The sequence below is a fragment of the Microcebus murinus genome, chromosome X (assembly GCF_040939455.1).
Source record: "Microcebus murinus isolate Inina chromosome X, M.murinus_Inina_mat1.0, whole genome shotgun sequence".
Taxonomy (NCBI): domain Eukaryota; kingdom Metazoa; phylum Chordata; class Mammalia; order Primates; family Cheirogaleidae; genus Microcebus; species Microcebus murinus.
The window spans coordinates 123,364,155-123,384,936 of record NC_134136.1 but is presented as its reverse complement, the minus strand read 5'-3'; the positions used below and the strand labels follow the sequence as shown (position 1 = coordinate 123,384,936).

The 20,782-nt window shown below is 43.8% G+C and overlaps 1 protein-coding gene across 1 annotated transcript in view; it reads left to right on the top strand.

The window, feature by feature from the left end:
- Positions 1-9,375, top strand: part of DGKK (diacylglycerol kinase kappa) — a 121,715-nt gene extending 112,340 nt beyond the window's left edge. Inside the window, exons 22-27 of the mRNA XM_075999186.1 lie at positions 785-945; positions 1,535-1,676; positions 2,639-2,725; positions 5,865-5,975; positions 8,270-8,397; positions 9,318-9,375. Of these exons, the coding sequence (XP_075855301.1) occupies positions 785-945; positions 1,535-1,676; positions 2,639-2,725; positions 5,865-5,975; positions 8,270-8,397; positions 9,318-9,375 (687 nt within the window). The remainder of the gene's footprint in view (positions 1-784; positions 946-1,534; positions 1,677-2,638; positions 2,726-5,864; positions 5,976-8,269; positions 8,398-9,317) is intronic.
- The last annotated feature ends 11,407 nt before the right edge of the window (positions 9,376-20,782 follow it).

Below are 20,782 nucleotides of genomic sequence, written 5' to 3'. Positions count from 1 at the left end.
AAAATTCTGCATTCATAAATGTCATCCATTTCAGCTAAAGCTTAGAAAGAAACCATTATTGATCAGATGTTCAGTGCTTGGAGGCTATCTTGCACTCTGACCTGTGAACAGTCCAAAGAAACAGCAATAAAGAGGGGTGAGGAAGTCCACTTAAAAACTGCCTACTTTTCTTGTGGTTTAGGGTTTTCTGAAAAAAAAGAAATAATAAAAAAAAAAAAACTGCCTACTTTGTGCTAGGCACTTCACATTTCTCTCCTGTAGGTCCTCCCAACAGTCCTATAAGATGGACACACTTATCCCCATTTTACAGATGAGGAAAATGAGGACCAGGGAAGTTAAATAATTTGCTAACAGTCACACAACTAGTAAATGATAGAAGCATGATTCAAAATTAAATTAGATATATTCTGATTTTAAACTACATCACAACATATTGCCGAGATTTGGCAAAGGAGAGAACATGAAAGGTGCTCCACTATTTTATCAGTCATGATGCCCTCATAAAGGAGCTTCTGGAAGGCAGGCATCTGTCTGATCCAAGCATGGTATCCCAAGACCCAGCATACGACAACAAAATCTAAAAGTGCCGAGTCCAAAAGAGACATTGAATAAAATGATGGATAGATGTATAAGTGTATAGATTGGTATATGGGGTCCTGGGGGCCCTCTTTCCCCTTTACCCACTTTACCTACACATTGACAAACATAAGACTCACAGACAGATCTGTCACATGCCCTCTTAAATACAGCAATCATTAGGATCTGCCACTGTATTTATTTCCAGGACTTTGAGAACTCAATGAAAATGTGGGAATGCAAGCATACTGAAATTCAAGCTTCCCCTCAACCCCAGCTGGACTCCCAGGAATCTCAACATAGCCTCTCTGATGAAGAGTATGCCCAGATACAGCATTTAGCTCAGCTTGCAGAAAATCTCATCAGCAGGTAAGATGAATGGCCTACATACAGGGCTGGGAATCCCAAGGACGGATATGGAGATGAAGCCAGTTTGTGTCTATTGGCTACTGGGGAGCCTGGCCTCAGAAAGGAGTTGTGCCTAGAGCTCTGACGACCCTGACAATCCTAGCAGGAAAAATTCTTTGTGCTCAGCAATAAGCCAGCTTGCACATTTCCCATTAGGCCGAGAGATGAATTTGGATTTCCTCCTGCTGCCCCTGATCCAACAGGACTAAGAATGTTTATCCTTTCCCTTAAATATCAGGAGGGCCTTGGAGTTCCTAAAGTCTGCTGCCCTCCTCTATTCTAGACTCCTACCCTCCCCAAGTTCCCAATATCTAAATTCAAGTGAGACAAGGATGGATGGATGGATAAAGGTAAATACCTAGAGAAGAGTAAAAGTGCTTTACAGCTTAGGTGGCTACCTAAAGAAGAGCAGAAACAACAGAAGGGGATAAGAAGTCCAAGTCAGGAATCCATGGCTTTCATTTCAGACCTTATCCCAACCCTCATCAGCACCCCAGGCCAGAAGTCCTTCAGAATTCTAATTCATCTATCTGCCCTTTATTTATTACAGACTTAATGACCTGAGCAAGGTCCACCAGCATGTGTCTGTCCTCATGGATTCTGTGAATGCCAGTGCTAACATCCTGAATGATGTATTTTATGGCCAAGACAGTGGCAATGAGGCAGGTGCAACTTCCTGTACTCCAATTAAGGTAAGGGGAGAAGGGACAGATGAAGGAAAGCAGTCAAACCACATAGGAAAAGCAATAGAAGGGAAGAAAGGGGAGCGAGAGGCTAAATGGAAAAACTGGGCAAATGATATGGCAGGAAACTGATGGATAGAGTAGACAGGAAGGCAGGCATCCCTTGACTTGTTACAGGTCCAAGTAGCTACTGGGGGAAATCCCCCAGCAGACATTATCAACCTGAGAGCTAGCCCTCTTCTTGGTAGCCATCCACCACACCAGCGTCAGGGGGAGAAATGGACAATGAATAGAAAGAAACTTGGCCTTGGCTCTTCCTCATACCAGGTGGATCCCTGTATAACCTGATAAAGTGACATCTGTCATTGGAACTGGAGCACCTGGGTGCCTTGCTTTCCCTCTGAAAGAAGAGTCTAGATCAGGAAGGACACTTAATATTAAATGTGCCATCCCATGACTTTATCCACTGCCAGAAGATTTAAGTAATGCTTTTAAAAAGTAACTTTAGTGCTAGGAGAAATACAATAGGGTCGGGGCTTGATCTTAGCTGGAAGAGGCCTGGAGCTCCAAGAAGAGAGATGGTAGGGCCTAGCTCCACCTGTCATGAGAAAGGTGGTTTTAGCCTAGGGACAAGAAGTAACTTCAAATTTACTCTGTGGTTCGCATATTTCCTATTTTCCCATACCCACTGTGACCAATCAATAATGCCAAAAGCCAACTTGTGCTGTGCCACTTCATAGGACACACCAATACAACTGTACCAGTAGTTGACAGCTGGCATTGGTTCTGATTGGTTGGTTCCTATGCTGTACTAGTTGTGCTATATTTTGAATATTACTTTTTCACCTATAGCCACATCCTACTAGCTTGCTCCTACCTTCCCATGGAGAAGCCAGCTGCATACTTACTAACCAACAACTCCTCTGTCTTTGTCCTTTCCCTTCCTTTCTTTTCTTTCCTTCTCCTCTCAGACTATAAGCAGAAATGATGCAGTAGATGTTACATTTAGTCTTAAAAGGCTCTATGATGACACCAAAGCTTTCCTGGATGAAAACTTGGTGAGTGCAGGGGTTGGAGAATGGGTGGGCAAAATATCCCATCTGAAGATGGTCACAGTCTGTGCTTGTTTCTAGAGCACTGGAGACATGTGGGAGCATTTTGGCCAGGTACTTGCCTGACAGTCCTACTGTGTCACCCAGGATTATTGTTGATTGTATCACTTCAAGGGTTATGCTAATCCATAGGGACTACCATACCCTTGAAAGAAAGTCTCAACCTCTCCTTTGGCAAATGTCTCCTGGGTCCAGACCAGACCAATCAAAAGTAGGGTGTCATCATACCTGATACAGCTGCAGTAGAAAAGAGTGAGCTCTTTTAAGCTGCTCTGTATCTCCCAAGTTTCTACATACCTCTTTCACCATGTGAGAAGGTGGTATGGAATAGTGGGAAAATTTGGGGAAATCCCAAATCCAAATCTGCCACTTACTAGCTTTATTAGTTTCCTAAGGCTGCCATAACAAAATACCAAGAACTGGTGAATCTAAACAACAGAAATGTACTATCTCACAGTTCTGGAAGCTAGAAGTCCAAAATCAAGGTGTCAGCAGGGCCATGCTCCCTCTGAAACCTGTAAAAGAATCCTTCCTTACCTCTTCCTAGCTTCTAGGGGTTCCTTGGCTTGTAAATGTATCACTTGAATCCTCTATCTTTACATGATGTTTTCCCTGTGTCTCTGTCTTCACATGGCCATCTTCTTATAAGGACACCAGTCATATTGGATTGGGGCCTATCCTATCCAGTATGACCTCAATTTAACAACTAATTATATCTGCAATGACCCTATTTCCAAATAAGGTCACATTCTGAGGTACTGGGGATTAGGTCCTCAATATATGTATGTATGTGTGTATATATATATATATTTTTTTTTTCTAAAGGGGGTACATAATCCAACCCATAATACTAGCTGTGTGAAGTAACTTCACCACTCTGGGTCTTAGTTTCCATATCTACAAAATATAAATTATAATCCCAATCTCTCCAGTTTGTTGTGAGGATTAAACAAACTATTATATACCTATCAGTGCCTAGCACATAGTAGCAGCTTGATAGATGGTAGCTTTTATTAGTGCTAGGGAGGATGGACTGAGGCTCCATTTGGGGGCTACAAGACTAGTTGCATGTTTCCCAGGATGCAAAGCCCACAGGCACACTTGGTGAATGTGCTCTAATGAAGTGACTAATCATGATGACCCTGCTTTGGGGATGACTGCTTAGGCACTGAGGCAGGTGTTGTGATTGCCTCTCATCTAATTAAGGCTTATTTGAAGAGGGGCTTCTTCAAAGTGTTGATATTGTAAGAAGATCATCCATTTCTTCTTTTCATTTGCACATTTAATTGGCACACAGCACAGGAGGCAGAGTGGCCAAGGCAATCAGGCCAGGCTGTCCCAGCATATGAGCCCCAAGCTAAAGTCTTTCAGCTTTAGACAACAGCAACACAAGTACCTTCTATATATAGGGAGAGTTCAATGGCCTTGCAGCAGGAAGTATGAGAGTTTAGTCTCTTGTTGCCACTCAGGCTTTCTTGAGGCCTGTGGCCTGAAAATTGGTTTGTGTCAGCCAACAATCCAGCTTGAGCACATACCACACTTGAGAAGGCTCCTACCCCATAGGACCTGGTGAGGACCCCCCATAATATACACATATCCAGATGAGGCCAGGAGGCAGACAGCAGCTAGGAATGATCATGTATTCCCAGAAAGGCTGTCACAGAGGTGGGATGGAAATAATGCTTGTTTCATTCGGTTGTTATTCTTCCCCTTGAAGAAGGACAGCAGTAAGATGCTGAGTGTTAGCAAAGGGATGTAGATTTATGATGAAGTGAATTCCATTCAGTAACTCTCACTTCCCTTATTTGGCACACATATGTCCTGTGCATCTGGGACACTCTGTGTTGTCCTAAATCATTAGTTGTAAAGAAAAGAGATTTGTCAGCACTGACTTATTTCTCCCTCAATATCCCATCTTGACTGACCATAACCTCATACCCCACTCCCTCCCATTCATCTGCCACCCATTTCTAATAGCCAGAAAGGCTCAACGTATGGCAGGAGCAGCAAGTGCCCATGTACAGTAAGAAGCCACCTAAGTGCCAGACTGAAAATAGAGCTCATGCCAGGGGGTAGAGATGAGGCCAGGTTAGGTGGCCTCAGCATGCATCTGTTCTCTCAGCTCATTACTTACTGGAACATGAATTATCTCACCTTTGTTGCTGGTCTAGAATTTGGTTCTTCTGAGTTGGAGATGGTCCCCAAAGAATCCATTTTTAAGTCTCCCATGGTCTGTACAGAGTTCATCTGATGGGTGCTAAGGGTTACTAAGGAACACTTAAGCTTTGTTTCCTGAACCTGTAACTGAAGCTGTCCAGAACTTGTTGCTTAGTTACTTAGTTAAGAGTGAGTAGCGAGGGACTAAATCACAGCCTGGGGAGGCAAGACCCACTTTTCCAGGAAGGGAAAAGTTGAGTCAGTCTCTCTCTAGCTCTCTCCTTGCTTCACAAAACAGCCTTTAAATTACAGTGTGTGTGTAATAAATATTCTCCCCAGAATCTGGCCACTCCATAGGTCCTTTCTGGAACAGTGTTGTATAGATGGCAGGCTATAGAGTTAAACAGATCTGGGCTCTGTCTAGCTATGTGATCTTGAGCACTAAACTTCTTTGAGTCTCTTTTCTCACCAGTGGAATGAGTACAACAGTGCCTTGTAAGGTATCGTAAGGTTATTGGGAAGACTGAATGAAATTATGTCTGCATAGTGCCTGGCATACATATGTGCTCAAAACTTGGTAGCTGTTATTTAGGGGTACACTGGGATGTCTCCAGGGATTTGAGATCAATCCTCAATCCTTATCTTGGACCCTAAGCTGTAGGGGTAGAACTCAATGTTAATTGACACTAGTCAGAAGGCCTCTCTGCTTGCCAAACTGTGAGCATGCTCAGCCCCAAGGAGAGACCCACTATCTGGTTGTTTTCTGTATCTCCCTATTGAGAAAGAAAAGAGCTGGCTATGGGCCAAAGGAAATACAAGTTGGCACCCTGTGGTCTCTTGGTCACTAGCAAGGACTGGGAGTAGGGGAGAGAGCAAGAGTCTACAAAGGTGCTAGGCATTGACGCTCTCTTTTTCCTGTCTATACCAGCTAAGAAATGTGAAGGATGAGGCCATACTACAAACCACCCTGGATGCCATCAATAAGGAGTTTGAAAAGCTATCTGAGATCTACTGGATGAATCCAATCCTTGTTCCAGAGGTGTGTGAGCTGGGGATTGGGAAATAAAGGGGAAGCAAGATTCTTAGTGCCTTACCTTCCAGTGTGGGCCAAGACACAGTGAATGATATAGAAGAGGGGTCTGATGGTGGCTTTCAGCTGCAGCTTTATGTAGTTTCCTCCCTCCCCTTATCTCCTCAACATAGGTTGACAGGAAAAGACAGAAAACACACTGAAAACTTAGGTGACCATGGGAAAATAACTAGAAAGAAGACCCAGAGAGGATCAAGAAAGAATAAGTTACCAAGACCAATAAAAAAAAAAAAAGAAAGAACGAATAAGCAACATTGTTTTTTTTTCTGTGTTGTTCTCTTGGCTACAAATTTCCCCTCCCTGCTCAGTACCTGCTGTCAGGACTGAACTTTATCTGGTCATACCAGTATGGCCATACCAGTTGTTTACAGCCAACATCTGTTCTAAATGGTTGGTGCCCAGGCTGTACTGGTGGTTAAATCTTTCAAATAGTACCTCTCCCTGCTATTTCCTGTCTCTTCCCCTCTGGGAGGTTAGTAGGCTCTCTTAGTGCCTTCCCCTACCAACCAGGTATGAGGCTTAAAAGAAAATAAAGCATGACAGCAGTGGCTACAATATAGCTATAGGGATGCTGTCATTTTTGAACAACTCTGTTTTCCTAAAGTTGAAAAATAGTTCCATTTCATAAGTCAAATGACTCAAAATGATGTCCACCTATCACTAGGTAAATTACTCCTTTTTGAAAATTCCCCACCATAGAATTATTCATTTCAACCTGTTGGAATCTATGGTACCCCTACTCATCATACCTGTTTTCTGGCTTCACTCACCAGTTATATGCATGTGAGCAAGCCATACAGGCATATCTGGACTAGTGCAACAATCAGGCTATCCTTTCAGAGAAAAAGGCACATACAAACTGAGGTATTAAAGGATTCAACAACTTTCTCATGTGCCTTTGCTGATGACCCAAGCACTTTCCAAGGCCCTTTGCAGCCCTCTGGGGAAGGAAAACATACTGTTAGGCAGAAAAGAAAGCAAATTCTTATTGCATCCCCTTCTATTATTGCCCAGTTCGGCTCTCTCACCAAGCTCCTGAGCTAGGCAAATGGGCTGGATATTGAGAGAAATGAGACAAACACAGTCCATGTCCTCAGGGCCCACTTGATATGTGAATCTGCCTGGCCTGGGCCATAATCTCTTTTCTGTGCTCCAGTATTTCCATAGAGATGAGGAAGTGAGGCTCTAAAGAAGGGCAGAGTGGATTGAAAAAAATCCAGGAAGATGTTGCTCATTCACTTGACACCAAACTTGCCACCTTAAGGCCACAGAAGATTCAGATCCACTTCAGTGGGGAAAAGCAGAATGAGAGTCAATTTTTAATTAGGCTTACAAGGCTTTGGCTGAGGGGAAAGTCCTGGGCCCTTCTTTGGGATTGCTTCTAAACTGTAATTCTAAAGGCTAATGTACATAGCCAGGATCAGAACCAGATGAAGAACAGGAAAATGAGGAGGATGGGTTTATACTCTTCTAACGGAGGGGATCAGATATATAAATAATCCTGAAAGGAAGATGATCCCAAAGCTTCTTGAAATGTGTTTGGCTGGACTTTCTGATAACAAAGTTAACCTCAAAATTATGTTTTATTGAGTCCAGTAGTAAAACAAGCACACTTTGACAGGAGTAAGAAACTGGGAGGCCAAGCTGGAATTACAGAGCCTGCATGGTCTGCACAGCAGAGACCCACATCCCACATTTATAATTAAGAACTATGTTTAGAGAAACTCTTTCCATTCCAGACAGGAAAGCAGGTGGCCTGGGAGGCAGGGCTTTTCATATAGGAAGGTACTGGGCCAAGGGGGTGAGTAGGAGCTCACCAAACTACCTGTCTGAAGGAAGGAATGTTTTTTCTAATTCATGCAGAGCCATATGAGCTAGCAGTGACCCTAGCGATTTCACCTTTCTAATCCCTACCCACATGACTTCAGGTGAAATATTTAACCTCTCTGAGCTTCTGCTTCCTCATTTCTCATATCAGTATGATAATAGCAACTTTGCAAGGTTGTCTTCAGGCTTATATGACATGAGCATTTCTTAATGCTATCAAGGCACCTGGTCTGAGTAGGCTCTTGGGAAAGATCAATTGCTTTCCTAGGGTATGTGACCAGTGACCACCTGGATAGAAAGCAGCCCTGCCTACTTTCTGCAGCCAGCCTTGTTCACCACCTTGGCAGGCCTCTGGGAATTATTTCTGAATGCTAGGCAACTAACATTTTGACCTTCCTCTTGCTGTGGTTTCCCAGGAAAAATCTTCATACACTGACAGTAGAAGCCTCAGGTTGAAAATTAAGTTCCCCAAATTGGGGAAGAAGCAACTAGAAGAGGAAGACAAGCCTAAATCAGGCCAAGGAGTCCAGGGTTTTATTTGTAAGTCTTCCCCACAGGCATAGGGGTCATGAAGATTTCCCCAGCAGCCTGGCTACTGCCCAGGGACCTGAAGCCCTCATTAGAAATGTTCACAGGCATGACGATGATGGAGGTCCCCTTAGCCAGCCTTAGCTAATGCCAAGCTAGAAAGTGATATGGTCACTGATGGGGCAGAACCTGTGTGGTCTCCATGATGTATACAGCTGAAAAGAAAAATGCAAACAGGCAGTGATTTTTTTGCTTGACCTATTCCTAAGGGTTAGGAAGAGGATATATGACCTATCTAAACACTTTTGTCCCTATCTGTTACAGTCAGTCCCCAGAAATGCAAAATTTCTATATGTTTCACTGTTTGAATTTTAGTTCCATCCTTTCCTGCCTCAGAATCTGGCCTAAGCATGATATCAGTGGGATTCAAAAGAAGGTTCTTTTAGAGTTGCCAGTTGTGTCAATTCTGATGTACACGGTTTCGCCTAAATTTGGGGCCTAGACAACCTGGAAGCTTGAGAGATATAGCAATAGTGATCATGGGGAAAAAGGTACAGGGGGTAGCAGTTTGTTTTTGAGGAACTAAGAATTTGCACAGATGCCAGGAGAGAATCTCTTGGACCAAGCTGTATTTTCTCAGGTACAGTCTAACTGGTTTGATTCCCTAAGAAACCATAGTGTTTTGAGAGTGTTTCTGAAGATTCAGATGGAGTTGATAGCTATTCCACAGATTATCAGGTTCTGAGAATTCATCCCATTTGTCTTTGGCTCACGTAGTGTCAGTTGGTTTTCTTGATGATTCTGAGATGGTTGGTACAATAGGAACAAACCAGTCTGTCTCCTAACAGACTCTTTGCTCTCTTTGGAGTTCACATATTTGAACATCTGGCAATGTGCTAACCTCATTATTTCTCTACTTGCTTTTTCTGAAGGCAGTTTGTGGCACCACAGAAATCGTGAAGATGAAGCGAAAGATGATCCTCCAAAACCATGAAGATCTCAATTATAGTCCTTGAAAGCTTGGAAGAACCCACAACATTTAGAATTCTACTTAAAAAAAAACTCTCAAAACCTCAATACAGGCTAGACTAAATCATTTCAGAACAAACATGAGCACCACCAAGAAAGACCCTCCAATTCTTTATGCTAATACATTTTTCCTGTACTCAACCAGGTCTCCTTAGAGGTTTACATTTTCTCATTGGCCAAAGATGCTTGTTCTGAGTTGTCTTGTTCAGTTCTCCTTCTCTTTATGCATCTTGAGCAACTACAGTATTTATTGTGATAAGCTCTTTATGAATGGCCTGGGATCTATAAAGGATTCAAGGGAGTTCACCACTTCAGGGAGTTTGGAAATGGTTTTCTCTGACTGGCAGAGAAACTGTTAATGCTAAGGAATGAAAGACAAAGGAAGATGAAGAGAAGGGGCAGGACACCCATGCTTGGTTGTGTATCTTTCCCAATCCCTGCCAACTGCAACTTGCAACTTCAGATTTCTTCCGGTTGGTTCATTAAAATGAGAACTAGATCCTGGGGGCTTGCCCATTTGCCTGTTAAACATAACCATGTGAAATCTTTTCTTGTATACATGGTAACCACTCTCTGCAAACCCTTTGTTTTTTTTCCATGTGTGCATGTATGTCTTTGCACATGTCCAGGTGGTGCTCTGGTGGCTGGGTGAGCCCATTGGTTGGAACTCACTCCTTCTGGCAACCATACAGGCTCCCTTCCTATTGCCTTGATGCTGGCCTGCATGCCTCCATGGAGTGTTTGCCTGAATTCTAGCTGGATTTTTAACTAAATGTTTTGCTGCTGTGCTGCAGTATAGAGTATGTATAGAGACAAAATGTGTATATATGTGTATGTGTGTGTGTGTGTGTGTGTGTGTGTGTGTGTATTTATTCAAGAACTGAAAATACAACAACATCTAAGTGATCCTATAATTTATTGTGCTAACCCAGGAATCCATCCCCACCCCCCATTACCCTCCACACACATATACCTCCACCAACTGCCCTAATTCTTGGTGGAGCTTCTAATCTTTTGGTGCATTTTCAGCATCTTAGAGGTGGCTGGGATCTATCAATAGCCCAGCTGATTCTGATGCCCCCTTAAAGTTCTGAGCCAGCCCACAAAAAGGGCAACAAAAACACCAATGCCCTAGAGAAGCGGGTTAAGCTGGCATGCTGCCTTTTTGCTCTATTTGTCCAAGACTCTCATCAGCAACTGCCCTAACCTGTGCTTTTCCCTTCCCCCAGTAAAAAGACTATATGGAGCAACCAGGCCTTGAGCTCTGTGACTTAGATACCTGAGCTAAGGACTGCCTGACAATCAAGTCACAGCCTAGGCCCTTCCCTACAAGCTCCATCTTGGCCTGCATCTTCTGGACAGGCTGTTGGGTCAGTCCCCAAATCAACTTCAAATCTCCCATCTGGCCCCATTCCCTTGAGTACAGGGGGCACTCCAAGTGACTAGAAAAAAACACAGGCCTGGAGAAATAGAGGCCAAAAGCCTCTGCTTCCCCCATGGTTCTTCTTCCAAATATCTCATGAAAACAAACTAGGCCTAAATTGCTCCAAATCTCAATTCAATTTGTTTTAATGCTGCTTGGGAAAGTCAGGTAAATTTAATCAAACCCTGGTGCCCAGAGAGGTTCTCTCTGGTTTGCCTTGCATCCCCAACCCACCTTCAATTCATACCTTTGGGTAAATGTCCCTTCCCACTTGTCAAGAGAAAACTGGCCTTTCCCCACTTCTCAAACTCAGTGTGCTTAATTACCTGAGTCAGTCCAATGGCTGTCCATAGAGGTGCACAATCCAGACTTTAAGCACTGGATCTCAAATCTGGAACTCCACCAGCATAACATACTTAAACCAGCCACCCATGCTCCACCTCTGCAGGGGTGAGGAGAAAAATACTAACAAGGGGATAGTCCCCAAATGTCTGATTGCCATGCCAAACAAACAAAAAAGTCCTAGCTCTACAACTAGAGAAGAAAGTCAATGGAAAAATCTGAAAGAATGCATTTACAACTTATTTAAGCATTTAAAACCTATTTAAGCATTCAAATGTCTTATTATATGTATTTGAGTGGGGAATGTGATGTTACTGTGTCTTTGGCTTTACCTGCGTCATTATTTCTTCCTAGGAGTAGGTATTAGATCAAATCAGCAAGGTCACATTGCAGCCTGACTTGTCTCCTCTATGGTTGTACACATTAACACCTGCACACACACTCAACAGAGTTGGGAACAAAGTTGCATTGTCCTCAGAAGAGCCTTTTACACAAGGGAAAATTTCTGAATGAGCAAATTTAAGGAAACAGAAGGAAATCCTGGGAAAGGTAGCTTTATCTTGTTAGTGACCAAGCAGGGCTATGTCTTGTAATTATTTTTATCAGTGATGATAGCAAACTGTAATAGGACTCCATCTATTGTGCTTACTTTGCTGCAGTGCTATAGGTCTTTGTATTCTGTAATGCTGCTGTTGCTCTGTTGTACCATCTGGATCCCCTTCCACCGACCCTGCCCCCTGAGCCTGAGTCAGAATGATATTGAATGAAACCACTAGATTTGGGGCTAGAGTCAGCTCATGGCATGGAGTTGATACACAGCAAGGCCAAGGAGATGTGACTTGCTAAATTGTTTGTTGCCTCCTAAATTGCTAAGGTACCAGTAGCTTTCCAAAGGAAGACAGCTTGCCAAGCACCTGTTCTTGCATGTGCTCACTTGGAAACAAAGTAAGAAGTGGTCTCTCCTCTCAAGGGAGTTGCCTTAGCCCCTGGAAGCATAACCTCCTTTCAGGACTTCATTGTTAACTACTTGCAGTACTACAATTGCTTGGGTGGTAGGACCAGACACAACTAGATACCAAATATCCATCTCAATTATGTTCAGGCACCATTAAGGGCCAAAGCTCTGGGGTTCGGTTGAATTTTTGGTAGCAGTTACTGAGGAAGCAATTGAATGATCAATTCCTGACCAACTGCCACCAACTGCTTCTGGTGTCAATACCACAGAAGGTCAATAGCTATCAGTCCCCTCTCCACAAAGGTCCTGTGCTGTGTCCAACAGGGCAGGGGAAGAGTAAGAAAGAGATTTGCAACTTAATAAGTTAAAGGTTGGCCAGAAGAAGCCATTTGAGTCAACATCATCTTCCCTCAGGACACAAGTGGAAGAATTTTAGTTTCACAAGAGGTAGAAACTAATACCAAAGCAATCAAACCCATTAGCATCATCCTATAAGAAACCTTGATTGCCTATATGATTTGTGAAATTACATTTGTCTGCTAATCTGTAATCCATTGTTGTTTTCTGTTGTGTGATTTTTGTTTCCTCAGAGGCCCTTGCAAATAAGCAGCAGGGCCAGGGGCGGGTTGGGGGAGGAAGCTGGGATAGCCATAGGGTAACAGGAAAAAGCAGAAAGAAAAGGTCCACAAAGTGTGCCTATTCCTCTTCCCCCACAAAATGGAACACCAGTCCTCAAAGTTAATAAAATATTGCTTCTTAAAATATTTTAATAAATGGATAAGCATAATCAACAGCATTGCCTCATCATTTACCTTAGCATGGGGGGAGCTTAATGGTGGTGGAGATGGGTGCGGTGAGCTTGGGTGAATTTGGGTGGTCCTCCAAGCTCTAAACAAGCACATGCAGGTTGGGATAGCAGCAGAGGGAGGACAGCAGCAGCACAAGCCAAGAACGTGCAGCACGGTTGATCATAACACTAAAAGGGCTGCCACAAAGAGTTCTAAAACCTAGCTGCAAGTCAGGACAATCCTGTGGGGAAATATTAATACTTGCCACTGTAATTATTCTAGAAGCCAATTCCCTGTAGGATACAGATCTCAGTGAAATGACTTACCTACTGGAGAGGTGAAGTGAGATGGAGAAGTATAACCCAGACTGATAAATAGATGCATAAAGCACCTTAAAAATCTTCTGACAATGAAATCTGCTCCTGTAATACGTACATCACACACCCCTTCGTCTCCACCAGAAGGATTTGAGATGGGAAGGAATATCTGTTCAGATGCAAAATCGCTTAGGCCAGGTATCAAAAAATGGCTTAATTTCTGCCATATTAATAGTGATCCCAGGGGAGCCAGTTCTTAGTTACCTTTAATAGGCAGGCAACTGAGGCTGTACTAGACCAGGATTTCACAACATGCTACACTAGAGTGAAAACTCAGGTCTTCTAAGTCCTTGACTTACCAATACTAAAAACTGTCTTATTTAGAGACAAAACAATTGTGATCTTCAGGACCAGTCTTTCAGTCTACCCTCATAAAAACTACATTATTAGGCTTTATGAGTGGAAACAGCCCTGTTATTGAGGAACTACCACCAGGATTGGCCCTATAACCCATGTTAATCAGTTTGCACTGCATCCTATAGGCTAGTGAAGCACCATCATTTTTTAAAGAATTTAAATTTTTAAGTTGATTTTTTAAATAATCATACAATAAAATTGCCCTTTTATTTTGGTGTAGAGTTCAGCAAATTTTAACACATGTAGAGATTCATGTAACCACCACCACTATCAGGATACAGAAGAGTCTCCACTGCCCAATAAATCTCGTTCATATTATTCCTTTACAGTCATGCCTTAACCCTTCTCCTAACCATTGATCTGTTTTCATACCACAGCTTTGTCCTTTAAAGAATGTCATAGAATATATGACCTTTTGAGACAGGTTTCTTTAATTGGGTATAACGTCTTTTATATTCTTTCACATTGTCATGCGAACCAATAGTTTGTTCCTTTTTTATTGCCAAATAGTATTCCAATTATATGGATCCATCAGTTTCTTTACCCATTCACCCACAGAAGGAACTTTGAGGCGGTTTCCAGTTTCTTTGATCCATAGATGATTTACCAGTATGTTATTTTTAAGTATTTGGAGATTTTACTATTATTTCTTATTAATTTAATTCCATTGCGGTCATAAAACACAGTCTGTATGATTTCAAATCTTTTTCATCAGATAAGATTTATGACCAGGGGCTGGAGCAAGATGGCGGACGAGAAACACCGCCAGACACAGTGTCTATGCAAAAAAGACAGTTTCTAGAAGGAATTAGAAGAAAGAAGCAAGCAGACGAGCATACACAGGACAAGGTTCAGAAGGAGGGGTACCAGAAACTATGGGAGACTCCATGGGACGAGGTTGCAGAGAAGAACTGGAAGAAGTTAACACCCGAGAAGCTTGGAGATCAGTGGCAAGGGTAGGTGGTACGGTTAACTCTCCCCTCCCTTGCATCTCAGACAGCTGGCGGGCTCCCCAGCAGGTGGAGAGACCTGTGGACACCAGCCCAGAGACGGCCACCACCAGTGAGTGGTAAGCCTGTAGCAGAAGCAGCACCAGACTCCCAACTCCCGTGGGGCACCTCCATGTGCACAGACCCAAGCCACACGGCAGGCGCCATTTTGCTTCATTCTCCCCTCCCCCTTCCTTATCCATAGCTGCTGAGAGACGATATAGCCACCAGCTGCAGGCATCAACAGGGAACAGGACAGTCCTTTTTGGGGCCCTTCAGCTAACTGAGTGGTAATCAGACTGTGAGCTCCCTACCTGCCAGCCCTCCCAGGTATTGCTGGCCTGGTGATTACAGGAGAATGGGGCAGAGCCTGAGGCTGAGAGACATCAACCCAGCTTGGGCTCCCGTAGGTGAATTAGGACAGGCACTCCTCTCCCTGGTGGGGTCAGGGATTGAATTTCAGGGCCCAGAGGTCAGACCCACAGACCAGAACCCGTGCACACAGGTCTCTCATTGCCCCAGGCACAGAAGGGATGCACTTGAATTAGCCCTACTAGGTGTGTGTGCCTTAAAGGGCAGATCAGCCTGCTTGAGGGCAACCCTCCTCCCAAGGGGGTGCCGTGTGAACACCCCAGGAGGTGACTGTGCACAGGGAACCTCCAAGGCTGCATCACAGCCAGGGGAGACATGGTGGCATGAGGTCTAGCCTACTGGCAGAGGCCCAGGAGGAGCCATGGGAGTTGGGGAGGGTGGAAAGAAGAGAGGCCCAATACAGACTGAAGGTCTCAGACAGCCCCGCCGCCACACAAAGACTTACTGACTGAGCAGGGCCATTCCAGCCCCTCCCTGACAGCTTTTACCAAAAGCAGAGAAGAGAACTTTGACCCCTGCTAACAGCATTTGTGCTGCCTAGGGGCAGGCTTAACCAACCCAGCTCTGGCCAGACTCACTCCCAGACCAGCCCTCACTGAGGTGGAGAATAAGGACACACCTGGAAGTCCAAGAGCTCCACACACCACCTGAGGCACTAGAGTGCCTCTCAAGAAGAACAAGAGCTGGATACAGGACCCAAAAACAACAGTGTAGTTTGCTCCTCCCAGCAAGTGCCACCTACTGACAGGGAGGTCATTCTGCACACACTTTTAAGGCATCTAGTGACTCATCATACTGGGTGTGGTCAAATCTCATCCACAACACCACCCACTGGCTCAGAGACTAAACAGGGCTTATCATTATCCAAACGAAAACATAAAGGTAAGAAGCAAAAACTGATCCGCATGGGAAAAAAATCAGCGAAGGAACTCTAGAAACATGAAAACTCAAATGGAAAGCACACTTCAAAAGAGAAACACCAGCCCCTTAGAAATGAAACACAACGAAAATCAGACAACTAAAAAGACAGAAGAATTTCGAACGTGGATGGTAAGAAAATTCAATGACTTGTAAGAAAAACTAGATAACCAACACAAAGAAACCACAAAAATATTCCAGGACCTGGAAGAAAAATTCACTAAAGAAATTGAGATAATAAAGAAAAGTCTAACAAAACTTCTGGAAATGAACAATCAACTAAGAAAACTACAAAACACAGTAAAAAGACTCAAATAGACCAAACAGAAAAAAGGATTTCAGAGACTGAAGATAACACCTTCCAATTAAATAAATCAGTCACAGAGATAGAGCAGAGAAACAAGAGAAAAGAGCAAAGCCTACAAGAGATATAGGATTATGTGAAGAAACCGAATATGAGGGTCATAGGGTTACCAGAAGGGAAAGAAGAAAAACTCAAGGGTTAGATAATCTATTTGAAAATATAACAAAGGAAAATTTGCCAGGCCTTGGTAAAAATCCAGATATACAAGTTCAAAAAGCTCAAAGGACTCCTGGGAGATTCAATGAAAACAAGAAGATGTGACGACATGCAGTCATTAGACTGACCAAAATATCAACTAAAGAGGCCTTCTACGAGCTGTAAGATGAAAGAAGCAAGTAACAACAAAGGAAAGGCAATCCAAATAACGCCAGACTTCTCTACTGAAACCTTACAAGCAAGGAGAGACTGGGGCCTCATTCTCACTCTTCACAAACAGAATGATGCCCAGCCTAGAATCTTATTCCCTGCAAAACTAAGTTTTGTATATGAAGGAGAATTCAAGACATTCTCAGATGAGCAAAGACTGAGGGAACTCACCAAGACAAGACCAGCCCTTCAAGACGTACTCAAAACAGTGTTACTCACAGATCAGCACAATAAACACACATGAATGTAAATCTACTCAAAAGCTAAAGATCAAAGGCCAGTTACCACAATGGCTCAAGAGAGAAAAAAAAAAAAGCAACAAAGTTCAACCCAACATAATGAACAGAAATCTGCCCCACCTATCAGTTATCTCAATAAATGTGAATGGCTTGAACCCCCCACTCAAGAGACATAGGCTGGCCAAATGGATAAAAAAATACAAGCCAAGTATCTGCTGCCTTCAGAAAACACATCTAACCTGCAAGGATGCAGTTAGACTAAAGGTAAAGGGGTGGAGAACAATATTTCAAGCAAACAGAAGCCAAAAGAAAGCCCGCGTGGTGGTGCTGATTACAGATAACTTAGTTTTTAAATCAACAAAAGTAATAAAAGACAAAGAAGGTCACTATAAAATGATGAAAGGTACAGTTCAACATGAAGACATAACAATTCTAAATATATATGCACCCAACCTAGGTGCACCCAGATTCATAAAGCAAACTCTACTTGATCTAAACAAATGGATAAACAACAACATCATAACAGTTGGAGACTTTAATACCCCACTGTCAGCACAGGACAGATCCTCCAAACAGAAAATCAACAAAGAAATAATGGACTTAAACAGAACTCTAGAACAAATGGGCCTGACTGACATTTACAGGACATTCTACCCCAAAACCACCGAATATACGTTCTTCTCATGAGCGCATGAGTCATTCTCTAAGATTGACCATATCCTAGAACACAAAGCATGTCGCAAACAATTTTAAAAATAGAAATTATAACATGTATCTTTTCAGATCACAAAGGAATAAAAGTAGAAATCAACCCTAACAGGAACTCTCATTTCTACACAAAGTCATGGAAACTAAACAACCTTCTGCTGAATGATCACTTCCTAAATGAAGAAATCAAGATGGGAATCAAAAGATTCTTTGAACTAAATGACAAAGGAGCCACAAGTTATCAAAACCTGTGGGACACAGCTAAATCAGTCCTGAGAGGAAAGTTTATTTCCATAAATGCCTATATCCAAAAGTCAAAAAGATCACAAGTATACAATCTAATGAATTGGCTCAAAGAACTGTAAAAAAAGAATAGACTGACTCCAAATCCAGAAGAAGAAGTGAAATCATTAAGATCAAATCAGAATTAAATGAAATTGACAACAGGGAAACCATATGGAAGATTAATAAAGAAAAAGTTTGTTCTTTGAAAAAATAAACAAAATTGACACACCTTTGGCTAGAAAAATTTCTAATAAGCTCCTTCGGGGACAATAAAGGAGAAATTACAACTGATGCCACGGAGATACAAGATATAATTTATGAATACTACAAAAACCTCTATGCACACAAACTGGAAAATATGGAGAAAATGGACAATTTCTTAGAAACACACCGCCTCCCTAGGCTCAACCAGGAAGAAATAGAATTCCTGAACAGACCAATATCAAGTACTGAAATTGTAACAGCAAAAGAAAACCTTCCTAAAAAGAAACGTCCTGGACCAGATGGTTTCAGACCCAAATTTTACCACACCTGCAAGGAATAACTGTTGCCTACCCTGCAGAAATTACTGGACAACATCAAGTGGGATGGAAGCCTCAACACATTTTATGAAGCGAACATAACCCTGATACCAAAATGAGAAAAGGATGCAACAAAAAAAGAAAACTACAGACCAACATCCCTTATGAATATAGATGCATAACTTCTCAACAAAATCCTAGTCAATCGAATCCAGTGTTTGCAAGAAAATAATCCTGTTGGAAAATGGCAGATTAAGGCTGACCTCTTGACTCTTGGCTCTCGGGGTGAGGGGTGAAGATGACAGACGACCACACGCAGGCCATCTGCACCTACTCTGGAGCAGATTCACGGGACTGCAAAGAGACACTGGGCTATGGAAATCGTGGACAACAATTAAAGGTGAACCAAAATTCTTTCACAAAACCCAGGGCGTAGGAAATATAGTGGGGAGGGAGCCTGCCCATGCACCAGCCGCCCCACGGGCTGGCCAGAGTAGGCATCCCTTCTCCCCCACAGAGGGAGATGACCCCTTTCTCACTGGTCCCCACTGGAAGGGAACTGCCTGAGGTTGATAGGAGGTGGCAACCTGGGCAGACAAGCGGTTTAGAAGGGAATCTGAAGCAGGCAGCTTTTGAATTCTACACAGTACCCCACTGAAGCAGTGAGGAGTGCAGGAAGGGTCTGAACCCAGCGCCCGCTCCTTAGCCCCACTGCCCAGCTCCCACGGCTTAGAGACTCTGCACAGACCCGCGTGGGAGACGTTCTCCTTGCTTTCCCTCTGCCCCAAACCAGCTGAATTATTCCTGCTTCAGGATAGGACAGCCTGCCAAGCCCACAGCACTGCTGAAGCGGTAGTGAGTGGGGAGAAGGGCCCAGTTCTGTGCCCGCTCCCCTGCTCCACTGCCCAGCCCCCACGGCTTGGAGACTCCATGAAGAGCCATGCGGGAGATGTTCTCCTGGCCTCCTCAGGGCCTCAAACCAGCTGAACTGCTCCTGACTCAGGAGAGGACAGCCTGTCGAGCCCACAGCACCGCTGAGGTGGTAGTGGGTAGGGAAAAGAGCCCAGCTTTGTGCCCGGTCCCCCGCTCAACTGCCCAGCCCCCGCAGCTTGGAGATGCCATGCAGATCAGCTCAGGAGGCGTTTTCTGGGCTTCCCCAGGGCCCCAAACCAGCTGATCTGTTCCTGCTTCAGGAGAGGGCAGCCTATAAAGCCCACAGCACCTCTGAAGCGGTAGTGGGTAGGGAGAAGGGCCCAGCTCTGTGCCCGCTCTGCCGCCCTGCCACTCTACCCCCGAGGCTTGGAAAAGTTGTGGAGGACTGCGCTGGAGAAGTTTGCCAGGCATCCCTACTAACCTAAACCAGACAAATTCTTTGAGCGGCTGGAGAAGGCACCTCTCTTAACCCCCAGAACCCCACTGAACTAGTAGCGGGAGAAGAAAGGTTCCAAACCCTGCAGCCACTTCCTAGCACTGCCACACTGCCCCAAAGCTTGGAGAAGCTGCAGGGGGAGCCAGCATTCAAGTGTTTCCCTGGCAACTCTTCTACCCTAAACTGATCTGTTCAGGCCTCCGGAGAAGGCAACTTGTTGAGCTCCCAGCGCTCCACTGAAGCAGAAGTAAGTGGGAGAGGATCCGAACCTAGCAGCTGCTTCCCCGCTCCACCAAGCTGCTCCTTAGCATGAAAACACTGCCAGGGCTGCCCTGGTAGTAAACTCAGGCTTCCCCCCTGCCCTAACGGGGCAGGTAGCCTTGAAAGCTGAATTCATAAGGGTGGAAGGTTGAGAGTGGTACTTTGTTTGGCAGCTATCTCACAAGTTTGAACTTCAGGGGTTCTGCTGCACTGCTGCACTCAGTGGTTGGTGTTCTGTGCCCAGAGAGTAGAGCTTGTCATAGCAAGGCAGATAAGTGAAGGAGGCTGCTAGTCCTGAGGACTTGAAGAACCATTGGGAAAGGTGATACACAACCAGAACACATCCTCCCCAGGTTGTCCAAGGATTATTCCTCTGGGACCCAAGTACACAGCTTATAATTGACTTCCAGCACCTCTGGTCCTCAACAAAGTATCTAGATGAGGAAGAACCAACAAAAAACATCAGGAACCATGAAAGATCAGAGTGAAAAGTCACCTCCAAAAGAAAATAATCATTCTCCACCAACGGACACCAATTTACATGATATGATTAAACTAACAGAGGAAGAATTCCGAATATGGATTGTTGGAAAGATCAACGGAATCGAAGAGAAAATAGAATCCCAACATAGAGAAACCACGAGAACAATCCAGGAAATGAATGAAAAATTCTCCAAAGATATAGAAGTAATTCAGAGAAACCAAGCAGAAATTCTAGCAATGAAGGAAACATTCAAG